The sequence below is a fragment of the Panthera uncia genome, chromosome B4, assembly GCF_023721935.1.
Source record: "Panthera uncia isolate 11264 chromosome B4, Puncia_PCG_1.0, whole genome shotgun sequence".
Lineage (NCBI taxonomy): Eukaryota > Metazoa > Chordata > Mammalia > Carnivora > Felidae > Panthera > Panthera uncia.
Window position 1 is genome coordinate 17,325,528 of NC_064809.1, and position 12,710 is coordinate 17,338,237.

Here is a 12,710-nt window from a genome sequence, read left to right on the forward strand (position 1 = left end):
TCCTTTTATAAAGCAGTTAATTGTTAAGTGAAAAGGAGTGTTGCTAGAGTTTTGCTACTCTGGTGTACTTTGTGGACCAGTGGCATCGGAATCATCTAGGAGCTCTTTTGAAATACAGAACCTCAGGCCATAGCCCTGTCTTACAGAACCCAAAGTTGGCCATTAACAATGTCTCAGGTGGTTCCTCTGCATATTAAAGTTTGAGAACCGCTGAGCCAAACAGTCTTCAGAAATGGAGCCACAGCTGAGAGAGAAAACAAACGGCATATAAAAAGTAGACTTAAGGCAAACTAGTCAAGAGACCTTTCACGACAGAAGCTAAAATTCCCATAACTAATTCCTAAGAGCATCACTATAATACCAAACGATAGATTTTATTTTTTAAGTTTATTTATTGAGAGACAGAGACAGCACGAGTGGGAGAGGGGTAGAGAGAGAAGAAGAGAGAGAGAATCCCAAGCACACTGTCAGCGCAGAGCCCGACCGGTGGCTCGAACTCAGGAAACCGAGATCAGGACCTGAGCCAAAACCCAGAGTCTGATGCTTAGCCTACTGGGCCACCCAGGCACCCGAACGATAGATTTTCAAAGCAGTTTTATTGAAGAACAATGGGCGCACAACAAATGCACATACTTAATGTCTGTGATTGTTGAGTTATACACCCGGTCTTTGTCCAGGAGCTTTTCTGTGTCCTTCTTGTAAGAACACTGAACGTGAGAGTTTTACCCTTTCAACGTGGTGGGGCAGCACGTGTGGCCGCACACATGGGGACAGACGCTGGCCGGTTACCGTAGCGTGCGCCCCCTACTCGTACCCGGGCGGCTCGCCCCGCCACCTTTCGCCGCCCCGGGCCCGGGGCGCAGCGGGTCGGGCGGCCGGCGGCACCTGGGCGGGGACTACCCTCCCGCTTCCTCTTCCGCGGCCTCGCGGTCTTCACAGGCCTCCCCGCGGCGGACGGCCGCCCTGGACTTCGACAGCTCGCGGCGGGCGGGCGCCGCTCTTGGCCCTCCAGCAGGTGGGTACTCCCCGCGGACCCAGCAGCCGCCCCCGGGCCGTGCCGGTGAACCGGCGCCGCGAGGTCTAGGGGTCGTGTTCGCTGGGAAGCACTTAACGCTGCTGTGCAGGGATCCCCGACCCCGACCCCGCCCCCGCGTTCGCGGCGGGCGGCGGCGGCCGAACGCGCCCCCCCGCCCCCCGCCTCGAGCTCTTCCCGCGCGCTGTGGCCGTGGCCTCGCCCGTGGCCTCCTGACGCCGCGCCGCCTCCCGGAAGGGGGCGACCCCGCGGCGAGCGGGCGCAGGCCGGGGGATGCGGGGAGGCGTGGCGGCCCCCAGCGGCGGGCGCCCGCGCGCTCGGAGCCCGGGCGGGCGGGCGGGAGGGCCCGGGACCGCGGTGACAGCCCCGAGGGAGCGAGGCGTCCCGCCGGGCAGCCCCCCGCCGGGCCGGGAGCTCCCGCGCTTCCAGTTCTTCGAGCAGAAGTGGGGCGGTTACTGCAAGGACTGCAGCAGCCGATGGCGCAGTGCCCAGGTATGTGGGTCCAGGGCACCCCCAAGGTTTCCTTCGGGCAGGCTTGCAGAACTTGTCAGACAGAAGTCTTAGAACTCTTCTCGAGTGGAAGAGAGCACCTGTCAAAGTTGTAAACAGACTCCATGCCTCTGCTCCGTAAAACTTCGCCGCGCCGACCCTAAAAGTCCCTGTCATCGAGATTTGTGGGGGAGTTTCAAAGGCAAACACCTGTGACAGCACTTTGAGCTTCAAATACATCGTTTAAACGAGGGGGGAAAACGGTCCTGCCGAACGTGTCTTAGCGAGCAGCTAAGTGAGGTGTTTTTTTTTTTTTTTTCGTCCCATGTCCCTTTTCTGTCTCTCCGTTCTGAAAATAATTTATGAAAGGCCGTATTTTCGTCAAACCCTAAATAAAAGTATTGCAAAAAAAAAAAAATGCACAGTATTGTTGACTGTGTAGTGTGCAGGAGACTTCTAAACGAATTCATCTTGCATAGTTGACGCTATACCCATTGAACAACAACTCACCATTTCCCTGTACCCTTGGCCCCTGATAACCACTGTTCTGTTTTCTGCTTCTGGGAGTTTTAATATTTTAGATACCTCATATAATCAGAGTCATTAGCTAGGTGAAATAAGCCAGTTATCGGACAAATACTGCATGATTCCAAACAATAGATTTTTGACATTTACTAATAAGATCCTGTATAGAAGAGGGACATTGCATTGCAATGTATTTTTAAATATTTCTTTTAAAAACTCATCTATGTATTTTGTGAGAGAAAGAGAGCAAGCATGAGTGGGGGAGGGGCAGAGAGAGAGAGAGGAAAAGGGTGAGAATCCCAAGCAGGCTCTGCACTGTCAGCGCAGAGCCTGATGTGGGGTTTGATCCCACCGACCTGTGAGATCATGAACTGAGCTGAAACCAAGAATTGGACTTCTAACAGACAAAGCCACCCAGATGCCCCTATTTTTAAATGCTTCTAATAAAATAATTAAAATATACCTTGTTCCAAACATATCTAAAGGCATATACATTTGCAAGCTGAACAATTTACATATAAAATATACCTAATTTCTAGACACATTCCACGTGGATGAACCCTAAAGCCATTATGCTAAATAGCACAAGCAAGTCACAAAAAGACAAATATTGTATAATTCTACTTACACAAGGTACACAGAGGGGTCACATTCATAGAAACAAAGCAGAATGGGGGTTGCCGGGATGAGGGGAGGGAAAGATGGGGAGTTGGTGTTTACTAGGTATAGAGTTTCACTTTGTAAAGATGAAGAAGTTTGGACTATGCCTGATGGTGATGGTTACACAACAGTGTGAATGTACTTATTCTGCTGAACTACACTTAAAATGGTTAAAAAGATAAGCTTTATGCCACCTATATTTTACCACACAAAAATACAATAATTTATATACCCTTTTCAATCATAACATGGAAAAAGACTGCATATGTGTTTCAAAAAGGATGCAAGGTTGGACAGATCTGTGTCCGAATCAAATAGTATGGGAAACTCTGGTGGAAAAAAAAGTTCTTTTAATTGTAGGATTCTTCAGAGCATTTAAAATGCTAGTACTTTAAAGTATACTTTAAAGGAGAAGTCAGAAAAAAATAAAGAAGTTGATACAGTGTTCAAGTGAAGGAAGTTTTAACCAAGAATCCAATGCAGTGCATTTAATGTTCACTGTGGTGCTGTCTCTGGATGTCTTTCATATTTTGAAGAAAAATGTTATGCTAAAAATTTCCTGCAGGCAAGGGAAATAATATATGTAGTGGAGAAAAGATCCTTGTGGGTTTACAGTAAGTATTAAAATGTTTACCTAATATAATCATATTAAGATCTAATATATGCTTATGGAATGCAACATTCCCCATTTATTCCCATACATACTTTTCCGCCCTTATATAACGGAAAAGCGATTTACTTCTGAAATAGAAGATTCATAAATATTTTAATTTTTGTAATCCAGAAGAATTTTCCTCAGCTGCTACAGTGAATTTTTTCTTTGGCCAATATGCTGCAGTGTTTAAATATGCAAGAGAAAGCTTTGTCATAATTTTAAAATATTACTCTGATGAACTCAGCAAAATTTTGCTAAAATTATGAACAGTGCCATTTCTCATGCTCTGATTAGAAATAGTGAAGTGTGTTCTATAATCACAGGAAGTTAAAATAAAAGCAACCAAATAATCAAAAATCACTGTAATGAACACTTATAATATGAATAGATGATTTTTTAGATTTTATAAATACTTAGCGTTTAACAATATGGTGTCAGGCATTTCTTAGTGGCCAAAATGTGTTTGGCTCCCCTGGTTTTCTTCAGATATTTATAATTGCAACTTAAACTTTTTGAATTATGTAGGGGAATTTTAATGGAAAAACCTAAACTTTGGTGACTGGAATTTGATTTATATTTTATAGCACAGATAAATTCTAGAATACTTTTAAAAATGTCCTTTGAAGTGTACTGGGATAACTGTCATTGGTAGAAACAGCTGAGCAATTCAGCAAGATTTTTATGGAGGTGACTGTACCATTTTGCTTCCACATCCACCTATCTTTAGGGTGATGGATTTCAAAAACAAATGTTCATTTTTCAAAGGACAGGGTGTTTCTCATGTTTTGTGGAAAGTGCAACGATTGACATTTTAACTGGTGAAACATCCAGATAATGAAAGAGATCAATTTTTCTCCCAGTGCAACATTTCAACATTTACATGACCCAAAGTTATTTTGTCTTGAAATCCTCTTTATATCTTTGCCTTTCAGCGACATAGACACAGTTGTGAAGAGCCTCTGGAACAGTGGGGTGATGTTTGGGTCACATTGTACTTTCCATCCACAGTTATTGGTCTTATTGCCAATTCACAGTATTGCCTAGTTGGGCAATAGGATGGTTACTGGTTAAATCAGTGGCTACCTGCAGTGAATAAGATTGCTATTTGCACGGATTTATTTCCTTTGTATATTAATATGTATTGCCCAACAGGGCAATGTTGAATTTATTACCCAAACAGGAATGCTTGAGAGGGAGAAAAAAAAAGGTTTTAATTGTTATGCTAGGACAACAGGCATAAACTGTGGCAACCCAGATGGGTGGTCACCCCACCCATGGAAGATTTTCTATTCCAGGGAGGTGTATTCCAGGGGAGAATTTTGGGTACCCTTGGGAGTAGTGGAAAAGTTCCTTACCATGTCCAAAACCAAGGATTTGGAACCTTTAAGCACATTTCAAAGGTCAGATATGTATTTTGAGTCTTGTGTATTTCTACACTCTACCAACTGAGAAGAGTCTGAGGTCACTTAATAAGTGGCAAAGTTCATAGAGAACCAAGGAATTAGACCAGAGGATTTTCCAGATGGGCCAGGAAACAGTCACAGCTGGTTATTGGTGCTTAAGACTGTCAAAAACCAGAAGAGATTCTTCTTTGAGGATTAACTTTTTATCAGTAGTACCCTCTGAACTCTGTAGCCAGAGCTGAGTAAAGAAAAACACATCCAGAAGATTTCCAGTTAAGTTTATGGGTGAATGACATTTCCTTGTCATGTGGATTCACCATTAGGTAGTATGCAACATCTTTTCATTATTATAATGTAGTCGTGTTTGTTTTTTGGGAAATCCATTTCAGGGAGAAGACAATATTTGCTTGTAAAGAAAAAAATAGCATTATATATCAGTTATATGACTGTCTAAACAAGCCTGCTCTGAGATCTAAATGTTTACATGTAGAGAAAATTTAAGTGGTAGTGTTACTTGCATAGTGGACTTCAGTGTTTTAAGAGTTGACACGTTAGTGATGAACTATCTGGTCATGAAACCAGGCATCCCTGTTTATAGAAATTTGAAGATCCTTTGATTATTAAGATATAGTGAGCTCATTCAATATACTGGTCACTTTGGTCATATTTAAAATTGAAAATAATGGTTAGGAGCACGCATATGGTAGTGTAGTCCCTGGTTTAGGGAGGCTTCATAGTTAAAGAGCTTTGTTGACAGACATTTCAAAGCCCAGATGTTTTGTTTACTAAATTTACCACAGACAAGTACTTGAGCTGCTTTTCTCTTTGAGGGGTGATTACACTTACTGTGTGGGGTAATTGAGAGGACTAATGGTACTGTATGCAAAATCCCCAGCACCACACTGGGTACTTCCAGTCACATGTCTGTTGTTCTTATTACTAAAGATAATAGGATTAAAAAAATTTTTTTAATGTTTGCTTATTTTTGAGAGAGAGAGACAGACAGACAGACAGAGCGCAAGTGGGGGAGGGGCAGAGAGAGAGGGAATCACAGAATCCGAAGCAGGCTCCAGGCTCTGAGCTGTCAGCCCAGAGCCCGATGCGGGGCTCGGGCACAGGAACCACGAGATCATGACCTGAGCCGAAGTTGGACGCTCAACCGACTGAGCCCCCCAGCTGCCCCAAGATGATAGCATTTTGATCCTAGGGAGCTTGTTAAAACTTGGAGTTTGTCAAAACTTCGGGTATGTTTTGACCAAGAATTATTTTGTCCCAGTGCTGTAAAAATGCATATGCATAAAAAGGAGTATTTGGAAATAAATTCTTAAATTGTATTAATTTACTCCCCAAGCTATTACCTAAGATAGCCTGATACTATGATTCTTATTGTAGGTAAAGGGAATTTAAGCTCATAAAAACTAATTTCTCAAAAGCACAAGTCAGGTTGTTGCAATTTCTAGTTTACTGCCCAGTCTTGCTGCATTTTTCTTACTAATTTGGTGGCAAAAGTGGTAAAGATCCTATGAAGCTTATCCCAAACATTGAATTAATCTAGAACTAGTTCTTTTTTTTAAAGTTATTTTATGTATGTATGTATGTATTACTTTTTTCCCAAGTTTTAATTTAAATTCAAGTTAGTTAACATACAGTTATATTAGCTTCAGGTGTAGAATTTTAGTGATTCATCACTTACATACAACACCCAGTGCGTATCAGGACAAGTGCCCTCCTTGATATTCATTACCTATCTAACCCCTCCCTCCACCCACCTCCCCTCCAGTAACCATCAGTTCTCTAGATTTAAGAGTTTGTTTCCTGGTTTGCCTCTCTTCCCCGCCGCCCCATTCATCGGTTTCTTGAATTCCACATATGAGTGAAATCATATGGTATTTGCCTTTCTTTGACTGAGTTATTTAGCTTAGCATATTGTCTAGCTCCATTCATGTCATTGGAAATGGCAAGATTTCATTCTTTTTGAAGAATACACACACACATACACACACACACACCCCATATCTTCTTTATCCATTCATCAGTTGATGGACATTTGGGCTCTTTCCATAATTTGGCTATTGTAAATAATGCTTCTATAAACATTGGGGTGCATGTATCCCTTCAGGTCAGTATTTTTGTGTCCCTTGGGTAAGTATAATTACAATTACAATTACTATTGCAGTTACTAGGCCATATGATAGTTTGATTTTTAACTTTTTGAGGAACCTCCATACTGTTTTCTTTTGTGACTAATGTAGAAACATAAGTATTTCCTGACTTTTTAGTTGTGTATTAAGAGGGAAACGAAAAACAAAGTTCAGAATGTCTAATTTACCTGCAATTCCACTGTGACTAGGCAATTTTTTTTTTGAGAAACTATTAAAATAGTGTAACAGAATGAATACCAAGGCACCAACCATAAACTGTTTGGGTGTCCAGAATCAATTCCCCTCTTTCAAATGGATCTTTTTAAACTACTGACTGAGCTGTTGAATCTTGTTGGTCTTGGCAGAGGAATCAGTTACTCCCTGCAAAGAAAGCTCTACTTTGATGGTGCATCACTGAGCACAGTAGAGATGGCCACAGCCAGAATGAAATGTGCCAAACTTGTAGTTAGAAGAATGTAGAAGGGCAATGCCTCACACATCACGTGGAAAACTCTGAGGGAAAAGTAAACTATTCTGATATTCAGAAAACGATTATTACTAAGTGGAATGATTGTTCTGCCCTCCGAAGTTAATTGGCTAATATAAAGTCTGTATTTCAGGAATTAAGTTTCCTCCTTAATTTCTCTTCATCTGTTTTTTCCCCCCGTGCATAACAGCACAGCATCTCACGTGTGATTTTGAGTCTGGTTTCTGTGGTTGGGAACCATTTCTCACAGAAGATTCACACTGGGAGTTCATGAAAGGATTGGCCAGTGGAGACAACCACCTACCTGATGCCGATCACATAGCAAACACAAATAATGGTAGGACGTTTTCCTCTTAAAACAATGTTTGTTGTCTTTCATGTTGCAGAATGGTGCTACTATGTATTTTCATTTCTAGCTATAGACTATATACATAGAACTCTGGTTTGTCTTGCTTTAAACTGTCATGATCAACATGATAATTTGTAATGAATTGAGTTTCCCGAAAAGAACATTGTTTTAATGACCAATGTTTTTCTTGCCACATTTTTTTACTTTTTGTTTTATAATTTTTTTAATGTTTATTTTTGAGGGATAGAGCGCACGAGTGGGTGAGGAGCAGACAGAGGGGAACAGAAGATCAGAAGCTGGCTCTGTGCTGACAGCAGAAAGCCTGATGTGGGGCTCAGACTCATGAACCATGAGATCATGACCTGAGCCAAACACTCCACTGACTGAGCCACCCAGGCACCCCTGTTGCCACGTTTTTTACAGGGTTGAAGGCATGAGGGTGGCCGGGGGGGGGGGGGGGAGTCTTCTGATAATATTCTCTAGTTGCCAGAACTCATGTACAACAGGTGTGCCTTCTTTTTAGAGCAATCCAATTTTTTCAAAACAGAAAGAAAAATAGTTTAATCTTCTTTCTGGAAACAGAACAGAGATTTGGCACCAGCTATAAAATAAATTGACAAATACTTGAATGCAGTTTAATCACTCTTAAAACTTCTTTGTGACAATCTTCTTTTTCATGTATTTTTAAGCACCATTACAATTTTCATATAGCATCTTAATATAGAGCAATTATAACAACACATGGCATTTCAATCAAGGTTTGGGAATCTCCAAGGAAAACAGAAGGGTTTTGTTCTGTTTTCTCTCTTTTGTGTAGATGTCATTGCCTAGGTATATTAGTATCCTATTAAAACTTTATACTAACACAACTGTATTGTCAATCCTCTTTAAGCTCATACAACCCTCTTGAACATTATTCTGTCTCTCCTTTGAGATTTCCAAGGAAGTATGCCAAATTAGCAGTGTTGACTGTATTTTAAATTATAGCCATTGCAAACTGGGGTTGGTGGGGGGGCATGTCAATGGATGGAGAGAGAGACTTTGGCCGTCCATCTGTTGTCTAAAACTATAAACCCAGATTATTATTTCACAGTGGAGTAAGGTCCTGATTTGTGTGTGTGTGTGTGTGTGTGTGTGTGTATGTGCGTGCGTGCACGCCTGTTAACCTTATTTTTTCTTTAAGATTTTGTGATGGAGTGGATTAAAGTTTGAAACAGAAAGGACAACTCATTGTCCATCTGTTAAAGTGTAATTTAAATGCAGCAACATTCAACCTTTTTGGTGTACCGTTCACAGAATTTGAACAAACATATGTAGTTGTATAACTATCAGAAAACTCAAGATCTGAAAGAGTTCCATTCTCCCCCCAAATGCTATGCCACTTTGCAGTCAATGCTCATCTCACGTCTAGCCACCGGCATCTAACTGATCTGATTTCTGTCCCTATGGTTTTGCCCTTTCCATAATGTCATATAAATATACTAATGTCCTATGTAGCCTTTTGAGTCGGTCTTCTTTCAATTAGCTTAATGAATTTGACTTTCATCCTTGTTGATTGCAGCTCCTTCCTTTTTTACTACAGAGTAGTATTCAATTGCATTGATAAAGCGCAGTTTGTTTACCCATTGATCAGTTGAAGGATATTTTAGTTTCTAAATGTTGGTGATTATGAACATGCTATAAGATTTGCATACTTTTTTTTTTGTTTTGTTTTTGGACATAAGTTTTCATTTGACTTGAGTACTCTATCCAGTTCCTTTGTTTAATTAATGTTTTCCTTCTGGTGTTGAGTGAAAGGGCCTCTGATTTCTGGCCCTTTTTGACCTCTGGGAAATATTCCAGTTGCGCCTTTTAGAAGTTGAAGTTCCAGCTTCACTTAAGTTTCCTCACCTCCATGCACTGGTCAGTACTCAGGTGGAGATTTGGGGGAGGGGGAGACTCTGTGGATCTCTGGATCTCTCTCTCTGCAGCCCTGTCCTCCTGTCCTCTGCCTTGTGGACTCTAGCCACTTGAGTGTCCCCAAAGTAGCACGTCCATCTTTTCAATTTGAAGAGACTGTCACACTCCTTCTGGCTCCCCACTCCCTACACGGCAGCTGGAAACTGTTTAGGCAGTAAGCTGGGGAAATTGTATGGCATAACTCGTTTATTTTCCCTGTCTTAGAGATCATTATCCTGTGATCCTACATACTCATTGTCTTACATTTAAAATTCTTTGTGTTTGTTTGCTTCATTTCTTTGGTCTGGATATGCTATAACGTATCTAGCTATCCTCTTATTGAGTGACAATATCATGACGGTGCTTTAAAATCCAGGGGCGCCTGGGTGGCTTGGTCGGTTAAGCGTCCGACTTCGGCTCAGGTCATGATCTCACGGTCTGGGAGTTCGAGCCCCGCGTCGGGCTCTGTGCTGACAGCTCAGAGCCTGGAGCCTGTTTCAGATTCTGTGTCTCCCTGTCTCTCTGACCCTCCCCTGCTCATGCTCTGTCTCTCTCTGTCTCAAAAATAAATAAACGTTAAAAAAAAATTAAAATCCATTCTTGTACACACCTTCTTATATAGGGTGCTTTTAGTTCTATGCAGTGAACAACTATGGGTGAGACTACTAGCTTTTTACAGAAAGATATGTACTTTCCCTTCAAATCTTAACACTTAAAATTCCAGTAGCAAAATAAGAGTGCTTTTTTCCCATTTGTCTACCAGCAGCAGGCATTATAGTCTCTTAAATTTTTCTAATCTGTGGGTATAAAATGGTTGCTCATTTGTAATCTTTATTGTATTTTACTGAAAAAGATCTTTTCAAATATTTCTAATCTCCTAGATTATTTAGAGCTTCTTTAATTTCTCTAAAATTCTGAAGCTTTTAGTGTATATATTTTAAAAATGTTTTGTTACATTTTTTAGGTTTTTGATAGGTTTTCAGCTCTTATAATATTTTAAAAACTGTTTTTGTTTGCTGGTATAGAGAAATGCCATTGTATTTTAAATATTGATCCTGTACCCAATGACCTTGCTAATTTTATTTATTATAGCTGTGTGTGTGTGTGTGTGTGTGTATGAACCTAAAATAATTGTGAATATATATGCATATATTATTTTATCTACAAATAATGACAATTTTATTTCCTTCTATCTGAATGTGAAGCCTTCTGTTTTCTTTGTGTCATTGCACTGGCTAGTTATTCTGGGCAAATGTTGAATAGAACAGGTGATAGCTTCTAAACTTGTTCTTATTTCAGAAGAAAGCTGTTAATAACTCAACCTTAAGTGCTATATTTGCTGAAAGATTGTTTTGCTTTATCAGATAGCGATGTTCCCTTCTATTCATAATGTGTTTTTTTGTGTGTATATATATATGAATGTATGTTAACATTTGTCAAATGTTTTTTGAATATGTGATAACCATATGCTCACCATATTATCTTTTTTGTTTATTTATAACATGAATTTTTCAAATATTAAACCACCCTTGCATTCATGAACCAAATCTCATTTGGTTGGTTTTACTTGTTGTATTCTGACTTTTTATTCTTTATGGTAATATTTGTGATATTTATATCATATTTGATTCATTATCAAGTCCTCTATCTAATATTTTCACATCATGTAAGTAGTCCCTTCTAGACCATTACATTAAAAGCAGATGCATGCTTTGCAAAAGATGAGGTTGAGGCTGGCATGGACAGTTTAACCCACAGAGGCTGATCTCCTCATTGTTTAATTTTTATACTGTGTTTTTCCTGTCACCCCTCTTGGGTGTGTATAAGTGTTTTACAATGAACCATGCAGATTACCAGGAACAATTTACTTGATATACTATAATTCCATAGTTCTCTTAGTACATTCTGCAAACCAGACTTAAATCCAGAGACATATTTTTAGAAGTCCCTGGGTCTGGGTTCAGAGTTCATATTCTCTTTACTCCTTACCTGCCCATATAAATATTAAGACTGTATTCTATGTTTTCAAAATATTAAAATTTTCTTAGCATTTCATTTAGCTTGCAAATAAATTGTCACTAAATTAATAATTTTATAATATCTTTCCATTTAAAAATATATTATCTATTATCTCTTTCTATTTAATAACAGGGTTTATGGTCTTCTACAAGTTTTTATAATGTTCTTTTTTTTTTTTTCAACGTTTTTTGTTTTGTTTTTTTTTTGTTTATTTTTAATTTTTGGGACAGAGAGAGACAGAGCATGAACGGGGGAGGGGCAGAGAGAGAGGGAGACACAGAATCGGAAACAGGCTCCAGGCTCTGAGCCATCAGCCCAGAGCCTGACGTGGGGCTCGAACTCACGGACCGCGAGATCGTGACCTGGCTGAAGTCGGACGCCTAACCGACTACGCCACCCAGGCGCCCCTATAATGTTCTTCATAAAAGTTCTGTCCTTTTCTTGTTAGACTTATTCCTACATATTTTGCATTAATGTAATTGTGAAGAGAGTATTTCTCACCATTTCTATGTCTAGGGTTTTATTGTTAAAGTTAAAAAAAAATGATTTAACCTTACCAAATTCTCTTGTTAATATTTGTCATTATATAAAAACGTAAATCTTGGGGGTATCTACTGTTAGGAATATATTATTGGCAAAACATGGAAACTGTCTCTATTTTTTCTGTTATAATTACTAAATATATTATTTTCTTCACAATTGCATTCACTAGACCTATAAGATAATGTTAGTCTAAGATAATTAATATTATCTGTTACTAATAATCATGACATAAATCTCTACTTTTTCATTTTAATGAAAATAACTTTGTTGTTTGCCATTTAGGATATTTATTTTGGGGTTGACCATTAATCTTCATTTAATTGTTTACTTTTAATATTTTTTTATTTAAAAAATTTTTATGTTTTTTTATTTTGAGAGAAAGAGACAGATTGTAAGTGGAGGAGGGACAGAGAGAGAGGGAGACACAGAATCTGAAGCTGGCTCCAGGCTCTGGGCTGTCAGCATAGA

At 39.7% G+C, this 12,710-nt stretch overlaps 1 protein-coding gene across 1 annotated transcript in view; it reads left to right on the plus strand.

Annotated features, from left to right (window-relative positions):
* MALRD1 (MAM and LDL receptor class A domain containing 1) overlaps nt 1-12,710 on the plus strand; it is a 788,164-nt gene that overhangs the window by 99,094 nt on the left and 676,360 nt on the right. The window contains exon 12 of the mRNA XM_049626634.1: nt 7,584-7,730. Within this exon, the coding sequence (XP_049482591.1) occupies nt 7,584-7,730 (147 nt within the window). The remainder of the gene's footprint in view (nt 1-7,583; nt 7,731-12,710) is intronic.